The following is a 25,054-nucleotide window of genomic DNA, read 5'->3' as shown; positions in this document are numbered from 1 at the left end:
ACATTCAGAAACATGTATATTGACATGAGTAAGTATAAAAACAGTCAAAAGAAAATCCATGCCCCAAATGACAGGATGGTGTCTGTCAGATGCCAAGGCAGTGACAGTCCTCCACGGATGGGTCACATCTTCACTTCAGACACAGCACCTCCCTGAGGATGCAAGCCAAGTGAGTTACTGTAGTCAGGAGTGACGACATACAGAATGTGTGGTCTTCAAGGGACAATATTTAACAATGAATATGAGTAAGATACCTAACTTCTGATATAGAAAAAAAAAAAAGCAATGAATAAACTATCCTTTCCAATATAGTTTTTTACTAAAACTTTTTAAAGGGCTCTTAGGCATTAAAATTTTTTCTCCCTCTAAAATTCTCTACTACTTCTTCCTGAATACAATGAGGTGAGCCATTAGCAGATAGAGAAGGAAAGGGATTAAATCTAGCCATGGGAACTGCTTGAAAGGAAAGCAGGCCAGGCACGGGGGCTCACGCCTGTAATCTCAGCACTTTGAGAGTCCAAGGCAGGTAAACTGAGCCCAGGAGTTTGAGACCAGCCTGGGCAACATGGTGAAACCCCATCTCTACTAAAAATACAAAAAAATTAGCTGGGCATGGTAGTGTGCATCTCTAGTCCCTGGTACTTGGGAGGCTGACTGGGAGATCACTTGAGCCCAGGAGGCGGAGGCTGCAGGGAGCCAAGATTGCACCACTACACTCCAGCCTGGGTGACAGAGTGAGACCCTGTGGGAGGTGGGGGTAGAGGATGGGGGGTGGGGGTAGGAAGGGTGGAAAAAGAGGGAGGAAGGGAGGACAGGACAAGACAGGACAGGAAGGGAAGCAGAAGCACGGGAAGGATGAGATATGGATCTAGATGGTGGAAAGCTATTTTCCACATAGCAGTCTTAATTTTAATTTAATCTCTCACTCAACGTCTAACTATCAACAACCACACAGACTTTTTCTTACTACTCTCAAGTACTATTTTCTAAATTATGCTCACAGACTATGAGTTATTCCAAATACATTTTAGTGAATAAAGTAATTAAGTAACTCGTGGTTAACTGGTTTTTCATTATTTAATAGACATCTGTTAAAATGTGACTATAGTCTGCTTAATTGTGACATTAAAGAAGAAAAGAGGTATCAAAACTGAAAAGGGAATATTAATAGTTCTAATTGTTAGTAATCTGAACTGCTAAGTCTAGCTTTAAAAAATGTAAGTGTAAGATTAAAGCAGAGAGGAAAACAGAATGTTTCTATCTGACAAAGAAAATAGGTATGATCCTTGAGAAGGGGCCACATGGCTGTCAGCTCCTGCTGTCGATGGGGAGAACTCAGAGCTTCTCCGGCTTCTAGCAGGGAGGTCTCCCACTGAAGGAGAAAAACAAGGGCGGGCAGTGACCTCACCTTGCTGATCTGACTCTGCATTCCGAGAGACGAGGGCACTGATTGCTGGAAATGTGATGCTGGACATGGCGGCCACGGTCCCTGCTGCCCACATCATCCTGCAATGACAGGACAGGCACAGTCAGGCAGCAGGCCAGCCTCAAAGAGCTCACTATTCAGAATGCAATCAGTGGCAAAAGTACAAATGCCTTCTGTTTTCTCCTGTTACATTTTATTTATTTTTTTGTCTCTAAAAATGCATTCTTTTTTAAACCTACAAGGTTACACATCACATTGTAGAAAACTAATGGCCTAGGATGCGGACAGAAGGGCCAGGAAACCTTTGTTTATTGATTTTACTTCTTTTACAAACTTTTCTTCTCCCTGGTCTCCCTATTGCCGTCTTTAGACATAACCTCAATGAAGTTCGCAAGGAGATTTTTGTTTCTATAAATATCACATTTTCTCCACTGACTTCTCATTTTTTCTTTGTACCTCGCAAAGGCTCACCTTCACACTGCCCTTGAGCTACACAGTTTGCTACCCCTCAACAGCATGGTGTGCCTCCAACTGCAAAAACAGACCCTGCTTTCCTCTTTAGACCTTTGTCCTTCTCTCAATAAAAGAGTTTTAACAGTATGAAGTGTGAGTGAGTAAAGTGAGGCCCCAACTTTGGGATGGTCATTACTGAAAAAGAAAAACCTTACATGATGACAGTCTTTTTAACACTGCATGGATGTGACTAAATCACCCGCTGAACCAAAGTTCACAGGAGCAAAATCAAAAAGAACAAGGAGAATCAAACAAGTTAATCTGGTAAAAAGTCACAGACAGCTACGGGCAGTGGCTCATGACTGTAATCCCAGCACTTCGGGAGGCCAAGCCAGGAGGATTGCTTGAGCCCAGGAGTTCAAGACTAGCATGGGCAACATGAGACCTTGTCTGTACAAAAAAAAAAAAAAAAAAAAAAAACCAAAATATTAGCCAGGCGTGGTGGTGCATGTACATACTCCCAGCTACTCAGGAGGCTGAGGTGGGAGGATCTCTTGAGCCTGGGAGCTTGAGGCTGCAGTAAGCCATGATTGTGCCACTGTACTCTGGCCTACGCAACAGAACCAGACCCTCTCTCTCAAAAAAAAAAAAAAAAAACAAAAGAGCAAGCGGATCAAATGAAATTCCGAAATTCCGAATGGGCACATGTACTTACTCCCCAAACTAAACACTGATAACTAAGGCAATTCTAGTTTCTCTAAATTATGTTGTCTGTTTATGTGTCCAAAGTAAGGACCAGCTCTACAATCTAAAATGGAGATGGCATTTCTGCATTTGCCCACCAGGCACATGGAGAAACCTGCCACATTAACAAAACAAAACTCACAATTCCTTCTATTTTTTCTTATTCCACTGAGCTTATTTTGACCTTCCTTGCTGTTTATGGGAATCTAATATGGTAGTAATAACTGCGGCAGAATGCACATGGTTTTGGAAGAAATCTTTGTGTTCAAACTCAAATGATTTATTAAGGTTATGTTATTGCCCCAAGGTCACTCAATTAATGATAGCTAATGATAGTCAATGATAGTGAAGCTTGCCATAATCAGTCATTTTTTTGTATCTTTTTGTTTTGCTTTTGACTATATTCAGTGTCTCAAAATTGGCGTATGTGGCCAGGTGAGGTGGCTCATGCCTATAATCCCAGCACTTTGGGAGGCTGAGGCGGGCAGATCGCAAGGTCATGAGTTCGAGATCAGCCTGGCCAACATGGTGAAACCCCGTCTCTACTAAAAACACAAAAATTAGCTGGGCGTGGTGGTACACGCCTGTAATCCTAGCTACTCAGGAACCTGAGGCAGAAGAATTGCTCGAACTCAGGTGGCAGAGGTTGCAGTGAGCTGAGATCGTGCCACTGCACTCCAGCCTGGGCAACAGAGTGAGACTCCGTCTCAGGGAAGGAAAAAAAAAAAAAAAAAAAAAAGTAGACATAAAACTTTATTTGGGGGCTGGAGGGAAGAGACAGATACATTCAATTAAGGAACAATTCTGTGAAAGTCCAATGACATGAAGGCAGTCTTTATAAATAATCCTGTTATCTAGCTACACATTTCCCCAAATTAAAGCCTAATGGTTTCTGCAACGTTGAATACACCAAACCAGTAAAATAACCCTTGCTTCCTTCTCATCATACCCGTCCACCCCAAGCTCCCTAAGAGGCATCTGTCTGGCAGTTTATGAGAATCTAAGAGTGAGGCTTACCAGGCCTGAGATCCGAAACCGTACCAGGCTAACTGGAGCATCTGGAAGCCCAAGCCAAGGAGGACAGTATTCTTATTTCCTAATGATCTCATCAAGATGCTAAGAAAGGCCGTCTGCAAATTAAAGGAGACAACTCTGAAAAACCACATCAACACACAGAATTAAAATACAAGCTCTGTGTGTGAAGACCTTTCCCTGATGACCAGGGACCTCTAAGGGCACACTGCCTGACCTGCGACTTCAGAGTCTGGACAGAACTGATGACTCTCTACAGGGGTGGAGTGTTGGGGGCTCCCAGCCTGACCTGGGGCTCAACGCTTTCAGCCCCCTCCCTAAGAAGCCTGTCTACCTGGTGCTCTGCTGGCACTTCCCGAAAGAATACCACAACTGTTCACCAGTTACCATGATTGACAGGGACAGCCTCAGTCTCTTTGGAGAAATGCTAATCACTTAAATATCTGTGAATAGCAAACTCCTGCTGAACATTTACAGAACATAAGAGCTTCTGCTGGAAGGTTATGAAGTTGGAACTGATGTAAGTTTGATTTTAACAAATATATACTCTGCTAAATATAACTAGAGTGAGACAGTCTGAAAAGGGATTGGATAAAAGATGATTGGGCTGGCCGGGTGCAGTGGCTCACGCCTGTAATCCCAGCACTTTGGAAGGCCGAGGCAGGCAGATCACGAGGTCAGGAGTTCGAGACCAGCCTGACCAGCACAGTGAAACCCTGTCTCTACTAAAAATACAAAAATTAGCCAGGCATGGTGGCGCATACCTGTAGTCCCAGCTACTTGGGAGGCTGAGGCAGTAGAATCACTTGAACTCGAGAGGTGGAGGTTGCAGTGAGCCAAAATCACACAACTGCACTCCAACTCCAGCCTGGGTGACAGAGGGAGACTCCATCTCAAAAAAAAAAAAAAGATGGCTGGGCTAACTAACTAGAGTTAATGTTTGATTTTGTAAAAAACCAAAATGATCAACTTGAAAGGTTAACATAATTTACATTTGCAACACATTTCAACAAAAACAAAAATGGCCTTTGCCTTGATGCATTCCCATAAGCCTTGTCAAATGGAGTATTTTCGTAAAGCAGTTTTGCAGCCTTCTCATTTCTCCCTGAGAGAGGGTTACCACAGAAGAATGCTCTGCTTCCCTGGTAGCCATTTCAGGGAAACAACCTGTAGGCAGTACCACACAATACAGTGAATGTGCCTCAGCACAACAGTGAATTAATTTGAGGACAATATGCTTCACCTTTTCCGGTACTGTATTTACAATAGATGGGGAAATGGTTAATGCTCTTTACTCACTGAAAATTTTATATATGTATATATTTTCCCCCCCTCTCTTTTGAGACAGTCGTACTCTGTCACCCAGGCTAGAGTGCAGTGGCACCATCTCGGCTCCCTGCAACCTCCACTTGCCAGGTTCAAGCGATTCTCCTGCATCAGCCTCCTGAGTAGCTGGGATTACAAGAACATGCCACCACACCCAGCTGATTTTTGTACTTTTAGTACAGACAGGGTTTCACCATATTGGCCAGGCTGGTCTGGAACTCCTGATCTCAGGTGATCCACCTGCCTCGGCCTCCCAAAGTGCTGGGATTACAGGTGTGAGCCACCATGTCCGGCCCTCACTGAATATATTTTAATGCTCTGATTCATATTTCTTCAGTCCTGGGAACAGTAGGAGTTGAAGCAGTTACCAATTTTCATTTCTGCTTTTCACTTCTACTTACATTTCAAGATTAAAATAACACTGAAACATTTTCTTAGTTGATTTTGCAATCCAGAGATAGATTATAATTATTTACTATTTTGGATGGTGTAAAAGCAAATAAAATAATTGACCCAGCAGAGGTTATGACAAATATTCTAAAAAGTAGGGAAAGTTGTATCAAAGTTCTCCTAAATCATCTTCTCCGAGAAAACACTAAATGGTAGATGACACCGGTGCAAGGGGAGCGCCAGAGGCCCCCAGGGGCCTGGGACGGGGAACCACTGTGGTGAGAAAGCTTAGGCAGTGGCATCGGGCCAGGGCCCCTGAGCTGAGAGAGGCAAGGCTGAAGACAAGGAGTGGATGCCAGTCACCAAGCTGGGCTGCCTGGTCAAGGACATAATTTTTAAAACATTGTTTTAAATAAAAACATAAAAAATTTCCCCTAAATTACACCCTCAAAAAAGAAAATAACCTCAACACATTATATAAGAAGGAATAGTTTTGTGGACCACATTCACATCAGTTTTCTTGATCTGGTAGTATACTATAGCTGTGCAAGACCTTACCATAGCAGGGGGTGAGGGACTGAGGTAGCAGTTCAGGGAATATCTCCCTGTATTTTTGTATGTGGCTTCCTGTGAAACTATGGTTATCAGGATTTTTTTTAATTTTTAAAGTATAGATAAAATGATACTCACCTGAGCCACAATAGACAGAATTCCTACCATAGCTATGAATGCTGCAATTTTAACAGATCCAAAACCTATGACCTAAGGGAATGGAATGAAAACACTTTAGTAATATAGATACTATAAAATAATAAGGAATATTATGTTCTATTACAGTAAGTTGAGGAAAATTCATAAAACCAGTGGCAAATTAAGACAGTGCTGAAAGCTGAGCCTGTGTAACCACTAATTTATATCTAAAACTGATATAAGAAATAGTTATAAGCAGGAACAACTTATTTTCAGACATTTTCTATTATATGTCTACCTGTTGTTTTATATATCCTCTCCATCCCCAAACCACAAATTGATAAATATGGTATCAAGTAATAAAAAATGAAAGAAAATGACTGACTTTTGATGCTACCAATACAGCACTGCTCATTAGCAAAGCTAGTGGCTTTCAACTTTGCCTGCACATTAAAATCATGATGTGAGCAAAAGACAAGGGATAAGGAGAGCAAGGGAAGGAGAGCAGTGAGATGCTGGAAGACCACTGGAGACCAATTAAATCAGGCTGTCTGAGGGTATGACACAGGCACTGGTATGTTTTAAAAGCTCCCATGGTGATTCTAACAAGCAGCCAAAGTAACCAGGCAATGATTTCTAAGCCTCTGACCATAACAGTATCTCTGAAATGTCTACAACTTTTAAGTCTTAAATATCAAGTTTTTAAAAAGTTAGCTTATTTTGGGGCTGGGCGCGGTGGCTCATGCCTGTAATCCCAGCACTTTGGGAGGCCGAGGTGGGCGGATCATCAGGTCAGGAGTTCGAGACCAGCCTGACCAACATGGTGAAACCCCATCTCTGCTAAAAATACAAAAAATTAGCCAGACGTGGTGGCGCACGCCTGTAATCCCAGCTACTCAGAAGGCTGAGGCAGGAGAACAGCTTGAACCCGGGAGGCAGAGGTTGCAGTGAGCCAAGATTACGCCATTGTATTCCAGCCTGGGCAACAAAGCGAGACTTCGTCTCAAGAAAAAAAAAAGTTACATTATTTTGCCCTATATTAAAATTCAGGAAAAGGACCTTAAAAATTATGGGATTAAATTATATACATTGTTCTCATTTCATAAATGAGTGTCTTGCTTCCAGGCACACAACTGGCTAATGAAAAAGACCTAGGAAAACTATCAGAATGAAGAATTTAATATATTTCATTTTTAAATATCACCAGAAAAAGAGGAATTTATCTTAGGAGGAAGCTTGCTCTGTCAAAGTAAACCATTAGGAAAAGGCCTGCCTTGCAGTGAAATCAGTAAAAGAGCACAGGATGCAATGGAAGGCAGTTTAGGTCTGAGCAATCCCAGAGAGCTGAAGAACGGTCGGAAAGGGGAAGTTTTTGGTTTTCTTTTTTTTAATTGCCTTAAGTCAATTATCTGTTTTGAGGGACAAAATGGGGTATAAATTTTTTTAAAGTGTAAAAGACTCTAGAGAGGGAAGATTTTGATTAATGCTTTTGAGCCCCTCTGAAGTCCACAGCAGCAGTTGAGCCATGACCTACTGAAGATGCCTCAGCAAGCTGGCTTCAGTCAGACTTGGAACAAGGGCATGTCTGAAATAAGTTTCATCTGTTAAATTTAATATTATTAAAGATTTAAAACATTACAGTATATGAATGTTACAGCAGCTTTATGCACAACTGTCAAAACTTGGAAGCAAGTAAGGTGTCATTCAGTGGCAAATCCAAACAAATGCCAAAAACAAAATGAGCTATCAAGCCATGAAAGAACATTAAATGCATATTATTAATTGAAAGAAACCAATCTAAAAAGGCTACATACTGAATGAAAAAGGCAAAACTATGGAGACAATAAAGAGATCAGTGGTTGCCAGGAGTTGGTGGTGGAGGGAGAGATGAACAGGCATAGCACAAGGGATTTTTGCAGTGAAAATTCACTGTGTTGATACTGTAAGGGTGGATACATGTTATCATGTCATCATACATTTGTCCAAACCCATAGAATGTACAACACTAAGCATGAACCCTAATGTAAACTGTGGACTTTATGTTAAGATAATTTGTCAATGTAGGTTCATCAGCTGTAAAAATTTCCCCACCCTGGTGGCAGATGTTGATAGTGGAGGAGGCTATGCATGTGTGGGGATAGGGGATATATGGGAAATCTCCATATTTTACTCTCAATTTTGCTGTGAACCTAAAACTGTTGTAGAAAAATAGTTTATTAAAAAAAAAAACAAAAACAAAACCGGCCGGGCATGGTGGCTCATGCCTGTAATCGTAGCACTTTGGGAGGCTGAGGCGGGTGGATCACTTGAGGTCAGGAGTTTGAGACCAGCCTGGCCAACATGGTGAAACCCTGTCTCTACTAAAAATACAAAAATTAGCTGGGCATGGTGGTGCATGCCTATAATCCCAGCTACTCAGGAGGTTGAGACAGGAGAATCGTTTGAACTTGGAAGGTGGAGGTTGCAGTGAGCCAAGATCATGCCATTGGACTCCAGCCTAGGGGACAAGAGCAAAACTCTGTCTCAAAAAAAAAAAATTATGTTTCTGCTAATTCTGATTCTCAAGAAAAAAAATTTTCCACAGTAATTATCTTACTATAAATCATTGCATTAAAGGTGCCCTGTTTAGTAATTATATGCCAGCACCTACATTTATAACTAGAAGCAAGTTCACATGTTTTTTCCTCTGCAGTGGTTTCCTCAAAATATCTTTAGACAAATCTCCATCTTTGATTTTCCTGGTATTGAAAGGCTACTAGCCACTCACTACTCACCTGCCTAAGATAGAGAAAAAAACTTGAATACTGTCCAGCTTCAGGAAGGTATGAAAGAAACACGGTGATGCAGATTAGTAAGACAGTAGAATCTTTTCCAACTTTCTTCAACGACTGAGAATAAGCAGAAAGAACACACTTAAAATGCCAATACCCATTTATGTTGGCAATGTTCTGGGACATTAGCTTCATTATTTTGATCTATTAAGATGAATAACAAAAGTCAAATGGTAATAAAAGGAAGTTCTATCACCATCTTTCTGAGAAAGTTGTAAGTCTTAATTTCAGAGGTATATATTTCAAATCATATAGCTAAAAAGGAGAAAAAAACCCCCACAAAACACACTTATTCATCTTTGTTAACACACTGATTAAAATTCCTGAACAGATCCTGAACTTCCTATAAACAAAACCTGGAAATACATTCCTACAGAACCTTTTAAGAAAATCACTTCTCTCGATTCATAATGTAACTTCTTTAAAGTCATATTCAGTACAGAGGTTTCCATATATGTAAATTCACTCTATTCTTCAAAGTGTTCATATTCAATTTATCTGTATATCTGGTAGACAGATAAGTATGCTCCAGCCATAGGGTCAAACTGGTAAGAACTTGTTGAATGTTACAACCTTGTTGAAAAATCCTTCTTACATACATAGGATTACTGAATAGAACCAAATGGTAAGTTAATACCAAAGGAATGGAAAGTGCTGCAGAGTTTCTAGGTCATCAGACCATAGCTTTTATGTAATTAATAGCAAAAGCAGCTAATGTTTGTTGAGACTTTGCTGGGCAACAGACACTACGCTAGTTAATTTATACACATTAACAATAATCCTCACAATTGCCCTGAAAAGTAAGCCACAGTAGCTCTACTTCACAGAGGAGCTTTGATGTGTAACTTGATCACTACAAAAGAAGGTGGGAAGCCTAACTGGCTGGCTCCCAACCCCACTACTGGCTTCCTTCTCTAAATATTTCTTTTGGTGTCTGACATTGTGACAATAATAGAACAGGCAGGATCCCTAGGTCATGCGCTCGTGGTATTTTAGAAAAAGTAATTTTTAACTAATTAAATGAATTTTTCTGAAAGGTAAACTTGGGGGACAAAAAGTGAAAACCAAACCGCTGGTTCTTTTCTTTGTGTACAAATTTTTTTTTCCCCCAAGAACAATTTCAAACCAGGTAGGGTAGAGAGAAGGTGAGACATAAGATACTTTTTCCAGCTGTGTGACACATCATCTTCCCATGCCAAAAAAAAAGAAGGGGGTGGAGGAGAGGAGAGGGAGGGAAGGAGGGAGGGAGGGAGGGAGAGAGGGAGAGAGGGAGAGAGGGAGGGAGACAGGGAGGGACAGACATATTATAGAAAACAATAATCTGTAACATACAAATTAAACATCTCTGGTCAAAATTAAAATAACTCATTCAAACCAAAGGCATTTATCCTTTTTGAGTTAAAATTAGTGAAAATGACCACTTCAAATGATCACTTTCACTTATTTTGTTTAAAAAGGATGAAAACAACCATGCAAAAAGAAACTTTCTTCCCAAATTCTCATCAAGAATTAACTAGACATTTTCTCTCTCTTCCCTTAAGACATGCTTAAGTACCAATTCTATATGTTTCTTAATACAAAGACTAAATCCCTTACTTGCAATTAATTTTGTTTTTCTATTTTTACTAAAGAAATAACTCAACAACTGCTAGGATCTTTGAGACTGCACATACATACTTTCATTTGCTTGGCTTAGAAAGACATTTAGGAAAGTAAATATTTCCATATTTTTATTTACCGCAAAAGGGTCCGCTTGTTTCCAAGAAATCTGAGCTCCCCAGGAAACCGGTCTCATTTTCTCAGGCAGAGATTCTGGAACGGCCACTAAGATGAAGCAGATGTCCAGAAGAGCCACCACTGTAGCCACCAGCACAACGAGGCTGTCTCCATAACTGGCAGAAAGATATGCTCCAATGGCCGGGCTGCTGACAAGACTAGCCGCAAAGGTGGCTGAGACCTGTGGGAAAGCACACTCTCACCCAGGGTCCCACAGCTGAACACCTGTGGGGAAAGCATCTCCTCACCCAGGTCCTGCCTGCTGCAGGTGCACACCTTCAGGAAAGCACACTCAACCAGGCTCCCACAGGTGCATACCTGCAGCCATGCCTCCCTGGCTTTAAGTAAGACAAAAGAAATGTGTTGCATATAAATTTTAAGAATGAAAAAGAATTAAAGGGATTTAAGAATGTGTTCACAAACTATTAACTAACTGGAGATATCCTGCAGAGCTACAAGAGTAAAAAACAATTATCTTATTAGAAATAAAAACTGTAAAAACCTTCCCCACAAATAAAACATTAGCTCTTTGGTCTTCTTTAACTGGGGACTGGGGATGTGAGACGGTATGAAAAGAATTCCTGTAGGGCTGATGACAAAACCTATGAACTACTCAGGGACTGTGCTTGATTTAATCTTCTAAAAACACTGCACCGTTTGAACATTTTATCATGTGGTGGTCATTTCATTAGCACTGCTGGGGGTCAGGGGGAACCATCTGCTATTCTTAGAAAAAAAACTATTAACAACAAAGAATTCGTTGAGGTGGAAGTTGAAGCTTTTTGACTAGACAGCTGTAGATTTGTCTCTCTGTCACCACCTGACCACAGAACCAGCTAAGCACACCCACAACCTAAAGCCACAGTGAAGCCCTTCACACTGCATTTCTATAAGCATGTGGAATGTCCACTTTATTTAGAACACAATCTGAATGGTCAGATGCTTATTGGGCAAACTCCAAATTATAACCACACTAAATGTCAAATGTATATCTCTAAGTAAGCTTTTTAAACTTCTAATGGATTTTATTAAAAATCACAAAAATTCTGGCAATAAAAAAATTTTTTATCCATCATCTCCCAACTGAATAAAAAAACACTATATCTGAAATTAGTATTATACTAAAAGTACTATAAAAGCTAAAAATAAGTATTTTTGAAGGGAAAAAAAAGAATGTGGAAAATTCCAATTTGGGGAATAGGAATCCTTCATTCAATATTTACTGAGTATCTACTATGTACCAGACAAAGACGACAAAGCTCTTGCCCTCAGTTTTTCCCGCTTTATTCAAGAATATCAGGGCAACCAAATAACTGCATTATAAACTGCAACGACATGCAAAGTTATGGGAACATTCCTACACTCTTCTCAGGTGTTAGGGCAGCACTGCTGCAGCATCTTCAGGTGTTAAAGGGTCTATGGCCTCATGAAACTCTGCAAAATGTGTCTATCTTAAAGCCTAAAGTAGCCTACTTGCTTAGTTTGTTTTTTTATCTAAACTCCTCTTTCATTTACATTCAATACAACTCTGATGAATAAATCTAAAGAATGATTTCACCACAACAAACTCTTAGTGTTAACTCACTTATTAATTTCACTAATCATTGCTGTAGCCCTGAAAGAATTACTGCTTTCTTGGTTTAATGAAGTTTGAGTAAGGAAGTTGCACATATTTTTATATTGTTCTTTAATGGGTCTCAAAATGCTCCTTAGAACTTGATTGACACATTCTGTAATTAATTGGCAATAAATTCTCCTATATCTGTAAGATAGGTAGACTGCAATCCAGGCAGCCTTGCATGCTGAGTTGCTTATGCTGGCTGGGAGCACACTTCAGCTGAGTGCTGTCTCAGTCCGGATTTGCACGCTCACTGATTTCTCTCAGTGCCCCTATGAGTAGACATTAATCCTAACTGCCATTATACAATGAGGAGCTGAGCTGGAGAGGGTAATGAAGTCACAGGCACTTCTGGTTAGAACTCTCTTAAATCTTTCCTGAAAGCACTACTGCTCAGCACAACAGCTGTGTGAATGGTTTCTCAGCTGAAAGGGAGGAACAAAAACCTAATAATATTGCAGAAAAATGAGTATCTCAACAGTATTTCCCATGCTGTAGAAGAATGCTGTCCCTCACCACTCTGTTGGCCAAGCCTTATGGGCACATGTTGAACATGAACAACCTGCCTTTTTTTTTCTTTTTTTTTTTTGGGGGGGGGGGGGGGGGGGGGGGGCAATTTTTGGGGGGGGGGGGGGGGAAATTTTTTTTTTTTTTTTTTTTTGAGGCGGGTCTGACTATTGCCAGCCTGGAGGGCAGTGGCGCAATCTTGGCTTACTGCAACCTCCGCCTCCCGGGTTCATGCAATCCTCCTGCCTCAGCCTCCCAAGCAGCTGGGATTACAGGTGCACACCACCACGCTCGGCTAATTTTTGTATTTTTAGTAGAAACAGGGTTTCACCATGTTGGCCAGGATGGTCTTGATTTCTTGACCTTGTGATCTGCCCCCGCCTCAGCCTCCTAAAGTCCTGAGATTACAGGCGTGAGCCACCGCACCCGGCCTATTTATGTTTTGGGTGTTCCTGAGTGAGCTCCAAATCTTGCCTTATTTGAAGCTTTCCTATCAGCTTCTATCTCTGTCCTCCTCCATCACGACTCTGGAGAAGCCCCTTTTTGGGGCGTGGCATGAGAGGGACATTCAGGAGTGGAGGGAAGAAGCAAGGAGAGAGAGGGAAGGTAGAATAGTCAGAGGGAAGTGGGGTTGAAAGAGTAGTTTTCAAACTACTGATGTCTAAAGTCAACAAAGTAAAAACTGTTGTGTTCTGTGAAACGGTAGTAACTCATTTATATGCCCATCATTGATTCAGGAAGTTATTTATTCAGTCAGCAATGAATGAGAACTTACTCTACTCCAGGAAGCAGATTTAAAACACCCAGGAAAAGGAGATAAATAACCTAAGTTTCTGGCATTCAATCTCTCTCCAGCCTATTCCCCACAACCTAGCCAGATCATCTTTCTTCTTCCACTTTCTTATTCTGAATGTTTTCAAATACAGAGGAAGATGGGAGAATCGTACAAAGCATACTTCCATGTCTCACAGGTTCAGGCTTGGAACACATACCCACCCATGCACATCCACATGCTATGCTATCTTTTCCCCGAACTATCTGAAAATAACTGGCAGAGTCCTGACACTGATGTAAAACACTTCAGCTATCTTCTAACAAGTCTTTCTTCTACATAACCATAATGCCATTACCATGCCTGAGAAAATTAGAAACACTGTCTGGTGTGAAATTACCAGAAAAACGGTCTCCTATAACTTTCGTTATTCAGCAACTATGTATTTGATGAATGAGTGAACGTAGTCCTTTTCTACATACCATGTCCCAAATGTATGTCCAAAACACACAACCACCAACAGAGTTAACAATGGATTAACAATGCTGAGGTTCAGCACCTCTCCAATTAAAATTAGGTGCACAAAGACTCATGCACCTTGACTGCTTAACACTCCTCAGGATCAGATAACAAGAAACAAATCAGAATACTTTTTTTAAAAATTCAAATGTTCAATTGTAATCCCCATTGTTGAAGATGGGGCCTGGTAGGAGGTGACTGGATCACGGGGGCAGTTTCTCAGGAATGGTTTAGCACCACCTTCCTTGGTTGTAATAGTGAGTGAATTCTTTGAGATCTGGTCGTTTAAAAGTGTGTAGCACCTCCGTCTTCGCTCTCTCTTCCTCCTGCTCCAGTCATGTGAAGATGCCTGCTCCGGCTCTGCCTTCCATCATGAGTAAAAGCTTCCTGAGGCCTCCCCAGAAGCAGAAGCCTCTATGCTTCCTTTATAGCCTGCAGAACTGTGAGACAATTAAACCTCTTTTCTTTATAAATTACCCAGTCTCAGATATTTCTTTATAGCAGTGCAGGAAAGGACCAATAAACTCACTTTCCAGTAAATTTCTAATACAATGTTAATTACTATTCTGGTTAAAAAAATATATAGTCTATTATCTTACCCATCCATAAGCTGTACTTCGCTCGTGCTCTTGAGTGACATCAGCTACATAGGCAAATATAACAGAGAACGTGACCGAGAAGACTCCAGACACAGAAATCATCGCAAAATACCACCTATAAAAAGATTATTTTAATGACCCAAGAGAAAGGGAGTATATGTACACCTTTATTACCTGAGCCAAAGACATCATGTCAAGATTACACATAAAGAAATAAGTATACTTGTATATGTATATATACTTAAATATACCAAAAAAAATTTAAGACAGGAAGAAGTAGAAACACTAATTTCATCATTGTTCAAAGGGGGTCAGTACATGCCCCCTAAAAAAACAAAAGAAGAGGAAAAACGGAAAGAATAAAGGGATTAGGTAAAAGTTTTATTTTTAAAGGTAGCCGACAGAAAAAAAACCTTCTCAAATATCCTAGCTATAAGTAAGAAAAAGACATACAACAAATGATTTGAAGATCTACATAAAAGCAGAAATCATAATGAAAAATATTATATTAGTGTAATTAAGACCAAAAATTTCTATCATGTGATAGATGCTTTTTTAAAAACCTAGTTTAAAATTAACAAAGAAAAATCTTATAGAACAAAAAGTGGGGTTTACTTCAGGATAGACAAATATTTAATATTTAAAAATCTATAATATAATTATTCATTTTAGTAGCTCTAACGAGAAAAGGGGATCACAGATCACGAGGTCAGGAGATCGAGACCATCCTGGCTAACACGGTGAAACCCCATCTCTACTAAAAATACAAAAAATTAGCCAGGAGTGGTGGCGGGCGCCTGAAGTCCCAGCTACTCAGGAGGCTGAGGCAGGAGAATGGCGTGAACCCAGGAGGCAGAGCTTGCCAGTGAGCCAAGATTGCACCACTGCACTCCAGCCTGGGCAACAGAGCGAGACTCCATCTCAAAAAAAAAACAAGAGAAAAGGCAAATAATATCCATTAATGCTATAAAGTCATCAAAATCTGACATGTACTCTTAATGTTTTTTAAAAATCTGTGTATACAATAGGAATATTTTTCAGTCTAAAAACTAGCTTAACACCTAATGACGAAACACTACAATACTCCCTTTTTATATATATAAAGAAAAATAAGACCAAAATCATCACTTTGATTTACTAATATTCATTAGTGAAAGCAATTAGCAAAAGCAGTGAGCAGTATGAAAACAGGAAGGAAAGAGATAAAATTACAGATGATATTAACATACCTAGAAAACCAAGCAATTAGAAGAGCTCATGCTGCAGCAGAACAAAAAGGATAAAATTTATAGGAACAAAACTTAACAAGAAATGTACAAGATCTAAAGAAAAAATTTTAAGCTAAAAAAAGGACATTAAAAAGTCCCAACTCATTGGAAAAGCATGACATCTTGGACATAAAGACTCAATACCAAAAAATTCATCAACTCAGAAAATAAAATGATTATGGGTACCCAATAAATTTAGAATGTGATAGATGTTAGCATGAAATTCCTACCAAATAATCAAACGAAAATATTTTCACACGAGCCCCCCCAAAAAAATATATTAATAGGATTAAAAACCAAAACAAAACTTCCATATGTAAGTGTGTTCTTCACATAAGAGCATCTCTGCAATAGGAATACACACCAAAATACCATCTTCTGTTATCCAAAAAAAACCAACTAAGTTACAGCTCACATGCAAATTCCGACCCACCTTTGGTAACTAAATGGGCTTTGGTCACATGCTAAATACTCTCCTGATTTATACAAAGGAAAAAAAAAAAAAAGGGCTGGGCACAGTGGCTCATGCCTGTAATCCCAGCACTTTGGAAGGCCGAGGCAGGTAACCAGGAGTCAGGAGTTCAAGGGAAGTCTCACCAATATAGTGAGACCCCGTCCCTACTAAAAATACAAAAATTAGCCATCTGTAGTCCCAGCTGCTCAGGAGGCTGAGGCAGGAGAATTGCTTGAACCTGGGAGGAAGAGGTTGCAGTGAGCCAAGATCATGCTACTGCACTCCAGCCTGGTCGACAGGGGAAGACACTCCATCTCAAAAAAAAGAAGGAAAAAAAACGAACTCAAATTCACATTATGATTTAAAATAGGCTATCAGCCTTACTATAGTATATTTTAAAGTGACTCCCGCCTATTATGATATAAACTATGTTTGTGTCAGTGCCCCATAGCGATGAGCTGACAAATACAACATATTTACAAAGTCAACTAAAAGCCACAGTGATGAAGACAGGAGATTGTTAGCCCATTTCCAGGGTGAAACTCCCATACCTGACATCATAGCAACATCAGCTGCCTGAAGAGGCATCTTTTATTTCTATTTCTTCACCTAAATAACTTATCTCAGACTTAATTCTAGAATGTCTTCACTTCCCCATTTATAAAATGTATATAATGACAACTGTCCAAACTGGCTTTCAGTATTACCAGAGAAATCAAATGAAAACACAAGTACAACTGCTTTGTTAATAGTTAAGAAGTGCTCTGCAAATGTAAGTATAATTTACATGTGACTCAAAACAGGCAGTCGGGAGGTGAAGGGCCAAGTCACTCACCATGGGCTGATCCTCATCAGCGGGATTGGGAAGCAGGTGAAGAATACAGTGCCGAGAAGAAAGGGTTTTCTCCCCCACACATCAGACAGGGCACCTATGAGTGGGGCACTCAAAAAAGAGAGCAGACCCTGGAGAAGAAACAGAAGAAAAGGTTAGTTTTGTAATTTGATCCCTCAACTACCTGTAATTCATATTTTCTAAATGCATTAGCTCTAATTCATTGTACTGGCCCCAAAACAGAATAATAATTTGAAACATTAAATACAAACTAATATTTAAAAAATAAAATTAGGCCTGGCATGATGGCTCACGCCTGTAATCCCAGCACTTTGGAAGGCCAAGGCAAGTGGATCACCTGAGGTCAGGAGTTCAAGACCAGTCTGGCCAACATGGTGAAACCCCATCTCTACTAAAAATACAAAATTACAAAAAATTAGCTGGTCTTGGTGGCAGGCGCCTGTAATCCCAGCTACTCAGGAGGTTGAGGCAGGAGAATCACTTGAACCCGAGAGGCAGAGGTTGCAGTGAACCAAGATCACACCTTTGCACTCTAGGCTGGGCAACAAGAGCAAAACTCTTGTCTAATTAAAATAAAATATAAAATAAAATAATGTAAAAACAAAAATGTAAATGTTCTATCAGAAAGGGAAGGAAGAAGTAAAAAAGCTTGTTTTCCAGAAGGAATCAGAAAAGAGAGATGATATGATATATATATACACACACACACCCCCACATTTGGCCCTTAAGATGAACACACACCAAGCATATGGGAAGAAGCTAGAAATTTAAATCACTTTAATAAATATATATGGCATATCAATTCTGCACAAAACTCTGCATTAACTGGTACAATGACACCCAAATGAATGTACACCATATACTATCCCCAGGGCCTCACAGGGATAAAGAGGAGTGTACATACGCTTAATGCTCAAAAGAAAACAAGATTCTTTGTCAACTTTGTCAATCAAAGTAAAGTTCTCTCTGCCTGATGAGTTTAGGAAGAAGGAGATAATCCAACTTGAATAACAACTACAGTTGAAACTAAGGGGAAGAGTGTGAGACACAGGTAACACCACACAGAAGCAAAGGAAGTCAAGGAACTCACATTCACTGCTTGCCCACTATTTGCCAGTCACTCTGTTGGCTGGCCACCTTCATTTCAATGCTACAGATAAGCAGCAGAGTAGGGAGAGCAGGGATGGACAAGAGTAGAAAAATGCTGATGAATAATGAAATAGGTGATGAGTACACAGATATTCATTACACGATTCTTTTGTGTATCTGAATTTCCATGATACATTTTAAAAATTCCTCAGCACATCACATAAATAGGACACTCCAAAACCTGGCTCCTGACACACATCCTATGCTGTGGCTGCATGCAATACTTCCAGTTTTCTGGACATACAATGTTCCTGTGTGCCAATGGGCCTTTGCATGGGCCTTGGCATGCATGTCCATCCCACACTTGGAGCCTAGAAACTGCTAGTGATTCTTCCCAACCCTGGGAGAGAAGCACCTCCTCTCCTCTATCTAGTCTCTTAGTTCTTCTATTATGATTTCAACACTCCATTAAATCACTTGTTATTTGTCTATCTTCTCTACTGGACTCAAAATTGAGATTAAGGTCAGAAGGATGAGGTTTCTTCTTATCTCTGTACCCGGGGTGCCCATCACAGGGCCTGGTAAACACCGGTTTTCAAATACATTTGGTGAATTGAATAGAACTTTTCGGAGAAAATCAACTCACAGAAGTCTCCAAGTTCACATAGCTCAAAAGAAAGAGGAACAGATTCCAATACCCTATCAGCCACCAACTGATTAACCCAGGACAGCAGACAAACTGATAAGCGGAACGACTCAAAGTGAAGCAGCTTCGCTGTCTGGGGAAATACCCAAGGTTCATCATCTTGCACCAAGAAGAATAAGGACATGGGCACACATGGGTGGGTGAAGGAGGGGAAAGTTTAATAGGCAAATGAAAGAAGAGAGCTTCCTCATACAAAAGAAGGATTATTATTAATACTTTATATAAAAGCAGCTGTGGGTAAGTTGAGCTTCAGGCACAGCTAGATGGACACAGGGAAGGAGTTGTTCATGTGGTGTCATCTGGGTTCTCTCGCCAATTCTTAGTAAGGTGTCTCAACACAGTAAGCAGGACAGTTTTTGCAATCCTAGGCTTACTACAAGTTAAGTAACCCCAGTAGACTGAGAAAATCTCAATAGCTCTAGCAGGAAATTCCTCTGGAGAAATATCACTGATCTAGTCCGGATCATTTGCCCATTGTCCATGTATCTAGTTTAAATCACTACACAGCCAACCCTCTGTATATGCAGGCTCCATATCTGTAGATTCATCCAATCATGGATGAAAAATATTTGGAAGAAAACAATTAAAAATAAGAATACAACAATAAAAAATACAAATTTAAAAAATACAGTGTAACAACTATTTACATAGTATTAGGTATTATAAGTGATCTAGAGATGAATTATAGTATAAGAAGACTGAGAATGAGTGGCCTAACAGGTAGAAAGAAAACTATGCTAGGCCAAGTGAAGAAAGCAAGTAAAGAAAGCCTTTTAAGAATGAAAAAGGGGCTGGGCGCAGTGGCTCACACCTGTAATCCCAGCACTCTGGGAGGTCGAGGTGGGCGGATCACCTGGCCAGGAGTTCAAGACCAGCCTGGCCATGGTGAAACCCTGTCTCTACTAAAAATACAAAAAATTTGCCGGGCATGCTGGTGTGCGCCTGTAGTCCCAGCTACTCGGGAGGCTGAGGCAGGAGAGTCGCTTGAACCCAGGAGGCAGAGGTTGCAGTGAGCTGAGATCGCGCCATTGCACTCCAGCCTGGGCAACAAGAGCGAAACTCTGTCTCAAAAAAAAAAAAAAAGGAAAAAGGATCAGAATAATTCTGGTAGAAAAGTGAGTGTGGAAGTCTACTTGTAATGAATGTAAGACAGTATGGGAAAGAAAGAAATGCGGTAGCAGACTGAGGAGAAAAGGAAAAGAGGTTTTGTTTTTAAGACTGGAGAAATAGAATGCTTGTATGCTGGAAGGAACAATTTAGAGGGAAAATTTAAAATACTGGGGAAAAAAGGCATAATTGCTGAATTCCTGAGAATGGATGAGATATGTGAAGAAGCTGGCTTTAGCAAGGAACAAGGACAGTTCATCCTTAGAAACAGGAGAGGGAGTAGAGTATATGAGAACAGATACATGTAGGTGGATGGTAGATGTGGTGATGGGAGATTGAAATTTCTCTTTGGATTACTTCTATTTATTTAGTGACATAGTTAAGGTCATCAGATGGTGGAAAAGGTATTGCCTCCAGACAGAGTAGCTAGAGAATTAAGTTTTCAAGGGTTGGGGTTTAGCCAACCAAGTGTGACAGAGTAAAAAGAGAGCAAGCTTTATATGCAAAGCAGTGATCATAATGATTGACCACAGAATTAAAGCCAAGAAAGATGAAAGTGAAGATACAGGGTTAGGGGTGACAGTGAAAGGCAGGTAGGATGGGTTTTCAGTGCTGATATATTGAGCTGTAGTACAACATACAGTAAGCTAGAATGGTAAGGAGGTAGTGGTTGAATACTAGGGTATATAGAGAAACAGTATGTATAATGGTTAGAGTCTGGATGCTGGAAGCAATACTTTTTGGGATAAAATTCTGGTTTGAGCAATTGCATCTGTGAAACAACAGGCAAAGTATTTATCTTTATGTCTCAATTCACTTATCTATGAAAGGGAATAATGAGTACCTCTCTCTTAGAAAGTCTGCCATTATTAATACTACGTAATGGTTAGAGTTATTATAAGTGAATGGCTAACTTAGGGTGGAGGGAAATAGATCAAGGAACTGAAAGACCACTATTATTGGAAGGATAATCTGTGTGGATATTGAAACAACCAAGAAATAAGACAGGTCTTGGCCGGGCGCGGTGGCTCACGCCTGTAATCCCAGCACTTTGGAAGGCGAGGCGGGTGTATCATGAGGTCAAGAGTTTGAGACCAGCCTGGCCAACATGGTGAAACCCCGTCTCTACTAAAAACACAAAAATTAGCCAGGTGTGGTGGTGTGTGCCTATAATCCCAGCTACTCAGGAGGCTGAGGCAGGAGAATCACTTGAACCTGGACAGTGGGGAGTTGCAGTGAGCTGAGATGACACCGCTGCACTCCAGCCTAGGCGACAGGGTGGGACTCCGTCTCAAAAAAAAAAAAAAGACAGGTCTTGAATATTGCTAAAATTTCCTATTCAGCTACTGGTAAGATTATATTGTCCCACATTAGTGGTAAACACAAATTACCTAAATTTGGTCATAATAGTTGTTAAAAACAAAATTTTTAAAGTATTGATTTTAAAACTAAGTTTAACGTAGAATATTTTTTAGTAAATTTAAAAATTTACCCAAATTGTTATTTCACAATTTTTTCTTTTATATTTGTAGAATATACTTCTTTTTTTGTTTTTTTGAGACGGAGTCTCGCTCTGTCGCCCCCGGATCTCAGCTCACTGCAAGCACCGCCTCCCGGGTTCACGCCATTCTCCTGCCTCAGCCTCCCGAGTAGCTGGGACTACAGACGCCCGCCACCTACTTCAATAACAGCAACAAAAGGTTTCTCAACAATCTAGAATTGTTCAGAGTGAGTATGAAAAGTTATATTAGCAGTTCATAAAGGTCTATTGTATGTGGCAACACAATACATTGTTATAAAGCATAATGTATTTATGGAAGTAGAAGGTAGTTCTTTCCAAGTTTATGAAAAAAAAAATTTCAGATTTTTAACTACTTCCCATTTTGAATTGTTTCTTTCCAAGTTTATGAGAAAAAACATTTCAGATTTTTAACTACTTTCCATTTTGAATTCATTGTTTCTGATGTAAGTTAAATGTATTTTTACTTTAGGATTCTAATGGTTTTGTGAGGATTATTCCAAACAAAAAAGTGGTAAATTGGGAATTTTATTTAGAAATGTACTTATGCATAAACTCTATATGTTATTAACACTTTAGTCATAGTTCTCTGTTTAACTGGTAACAGAAAGTCTGTAAACTATTTCTAGGTTGTGTTTCACTTGTTTATGTGTCCACAATGTTTGTTAAATAATAAAAGTACCCAAATGGGAGGATGTCTCTGGTTGGCCCGGCTAATTTTGTATTTTTAGTAGAGACAGGGTTTCTCCATGTTGGTCAGGCTGGTCTCAAACTCCCAACCTCAGGTGATCCACCCACCTCGGCCTCCCAAAGTGCTGGGATTACAGGTGTGAGCCACCGTGCCTGACCCAGCCTGACTTTTTTTTATGCAATGTGTCTTTCTGAACACTGTAGACCAAGCCCCAGAAGCTGCACCTGTGGGAAAGGCCATTATTTGTTATTTGTAGTCAGTCCAGGGAGATCCGAGGACCACAGTGGCTGCCAGTATGCGACTGAGTGAGGGGGCAAGCCCAGAGCGTTCAGCCATGGCTGAGCTGCACACCAGCACCATGGTAGCCATCCCCACCAATATGCCACATGGCCTGGCCTGCGCAGCAAGCTGCCCTGCGCACTGTGTACCGTCTCAAGGGCTGCAGGAAGGCCAAGTTACTGGCTGTATGAGAGTACCCCAGGAGCTCCTGAAAGATCTACTACCAGGACCAGTGCCCCCAGAGATGGAACGTTCAGAGGAGCTCAACAAGGACCCAAACACCTTTAACTCCTCTTATAAGGCATCCAGATTCCTGATTATGCCTTTATGCAAGACTTGGCCAAGATGTATGAGCTCTCACTAGCGCCAACCTCTTGCTCTCACTAGCGCCAACCTCAGCTCCCAGGACAGTTCTCTGAATGTCATGGAGTTATAAGACCTCTGGCCTCAGTTGTCCTTGGTCATTGATGGGGGACTAACTAGGGACAGCCAGACCCCTGAGTGTTGCCTTGGCTCAACCGTGGTTGACTTATCTGTGCATAGAAAGTTAGGCATCATTCGTCCAGGCTGTGCCCTGGAAAGTACTCTAGCCTTCCTTCAACAGAGGTATGGGCTGCTCCCCTCACATGCATCCTACTTGTGAAACTCAGGAAGCAGGAAGGCCCATGGCCTGGTGCTGGATACCATGTGTCCGTCCACTGATAATTGCCAAGCCCTCATTTGCAGAGGCCACTGGAGCTCCTGCACTAGTCCGACTTTTTTTTTTTTTTGAGACGGAGTTTCGTTCTTGTTGCCCAGGCTGGAGTGCAATGGCACGATCTTGGTTCACTGCAACCTCCGACTCCCAGGTTCAAGCAATTCTCCTGCCTCAGCCTCCCGAGTAGCTGGGGTTATAGGCATTTGCCACCACGCCTGGCTAATTTTGCATTTTTAGTAGAGACAGGGTTTCTCCATGTTGGTCAGGCTGGTCTCAAACTCCCAACCTCAGGTGATCCACCCACCTCAGCTTCTCAAAGTGCTGGAATTGCAGGCGTGAGCCACCGTACCTGACCTAGCCTGACTTTTTTTTTCCACAATGTGTCTTTCTGAACACTGTAGACCAAGCCCCAGAAGCTGCACCTGTGGGAAAAGCTGTATTTATTATTTGTAGTCTCATGTAATATCAGCCAAAGGCTGAAGAGGTTAACAACATTCCTAGGTGGCCTTATTCTAATAAGTTTATTTTTTTTAAGTGAAAAGTAATTGAAATAGCAGATTTAGAATCTAATGAGAGCCTCCTCTCTGCTGGGTGGTAGCATTCAAAATGGTTCAGACCAGCTAAAAGTGCCAATGCTGTTTAAAAAGTCTCAGGTGACCAAAGGCATGGGTTGGCCTCCTGAAGCTGGAACCACATAGAGCCACGGGCCAAACACTCTCTCCTCTGAACCAGTGGGGCCAGTGGTGTCGAGTACTGTAACTGCTGGTGAGGAGAGCAGTCATTTTCGTCTAACACTGGGACGTCTGCTCAGTTGGTGGGGGTTGTCCAAATTAAAGAATATTGAGAAATAAATCTTCACTATCCTTTCAGTCAGGGACTTTTTTCTTATTTATTTATAAATTAAGTTGTAGTTATACCTATAACACTTTTATCTAAGTCCAGTGTTCTCAGTAGCCTTTTGTCTATTTATATGTACTAAGTGTTCAACATAATTACTGTTGGGCATTTGAACTTTGCTTTTCTTTAGTAAAAAGACAGACGCTATAAAAAAAAAAGTACCCAAATGATAAAAAATAAATAAAATGCTGTTTTACATATAAATATCCTCAACTTCTTTCTGAAAACAGGCAAATAATATTTATTAATTTATTAGTATTTAATATTATTTATTATATGAGTGTTTTGTAAGAGCTATGAAAACAGCGAGTTACAATGGCTAAATTCGGCACATTACTAGGGCATAATTTTTTTTTTTGGGGGGAGACAGAGTCTCCCTCTGTTGCCCAGGCTGGAGTACAGTGGCGTGATCTTGGCTCACTGCAACCTCCATCCCCCAGGTTCAAGCGATTCTCCTTCCTCAGCCTCCCCAGCAGCTGGGACTACAGGCACCCACCACCATGCCCGGCTAATTCTTTGTATTTTTGGTAGAGACAGGATTTCACTGTGTTAAGCCAGGATGGTTCGATCTCCTGATCTCGTGATCTGTCCGCCTCGGCCTCCCAAAGTGCTGGGATTACAGGTGTGAGCCACCACGTGCGGCCTTGGGAATAATTTTAAGTATGTTGTTCAGTACAAAGTATAATTATGCATAGATTGACATTATCTAAACTGGAAAGCACAAATTAGACCCTATACTCATATGCTTTACTATAACAGACTAAAAAATACTATTATACTTTAAACCCCTATTTAACCCTTTTCCTACTTA

General features: G+C 40.6%; 1 protein-coding gene and 1 pseudogene across 3 annotated transcripts in view; one reads left to right on the top strand and one right to left on the bottom strand.

The window, feature by feature from the left end:
• MFSD14B (major facilitator superfamily domain containing 14B) overlaps positions 1-25,054 on the bottom strand; it is a 76,999-nt gene that overhangs the window by 3,115 nt on the left and 48,830 nt on the right. Inside the window, exons 4-10 of one of the 3 annotated variants that reach the window (XM_025359825.1) lie at positions 17,241-17,368; positions 14,684-14,798; positions 10,631-10,849; positions 8,836-8,949; positions 6,062-6,133; positions 3,641-3,753; positions 1,409-1,506 (exon numbers count right to left, since the gene is read on the bottom strand). In XM_025359825.1, coding sequence (XP_025215610.1) covers positions 1,409-1,506; positions 3,641-3,753; positions 6,062-6,133; positions 8,836-8,949; positions 10,631-10,849; positions 14,684-14,798; positions 17,241-17,368 — 859 coding nt within the window. Of the gene's footprint in view, positions 1-1,408; positions 1,507-3,640; positions 3,754-6,061; positions 6,134-8,835; positions 8,950-10,630; positions 10,850-12,989; positions 13,089-14,683; positions 14,799-17,240; positions 17,369-25,054 lie in introns of those variants that run through there. The other 2 variants (XM_025359826.1, XM_025359827.1) reach the window with 2 other exon arrangements.
• Positions 22,666-23,292, top strand: LOC112608532 (annotated as a pseudogene).

This window comes from Theropithecus gelada, chromosome 15, assembly GCF_003255815.1.
Source record: "Theropithecus gelada isolate Dixy chromosome 15, Tgel_1.0, whole genome shotgun sequence".
In the NCBI taxonomy this organism is placed as follows: domain Eukaryota; kingdom Metazoa; phylum Chordata; class Mammalia; order Primates; family Cercopithecidae; genus Theropithecus; species Theropithecus gelada.
The sequence above is the reverse complement of the archived record's forward strand: the minus strand, read 5'-3'. Positions and strand labels throughout refer to the sequence as shown.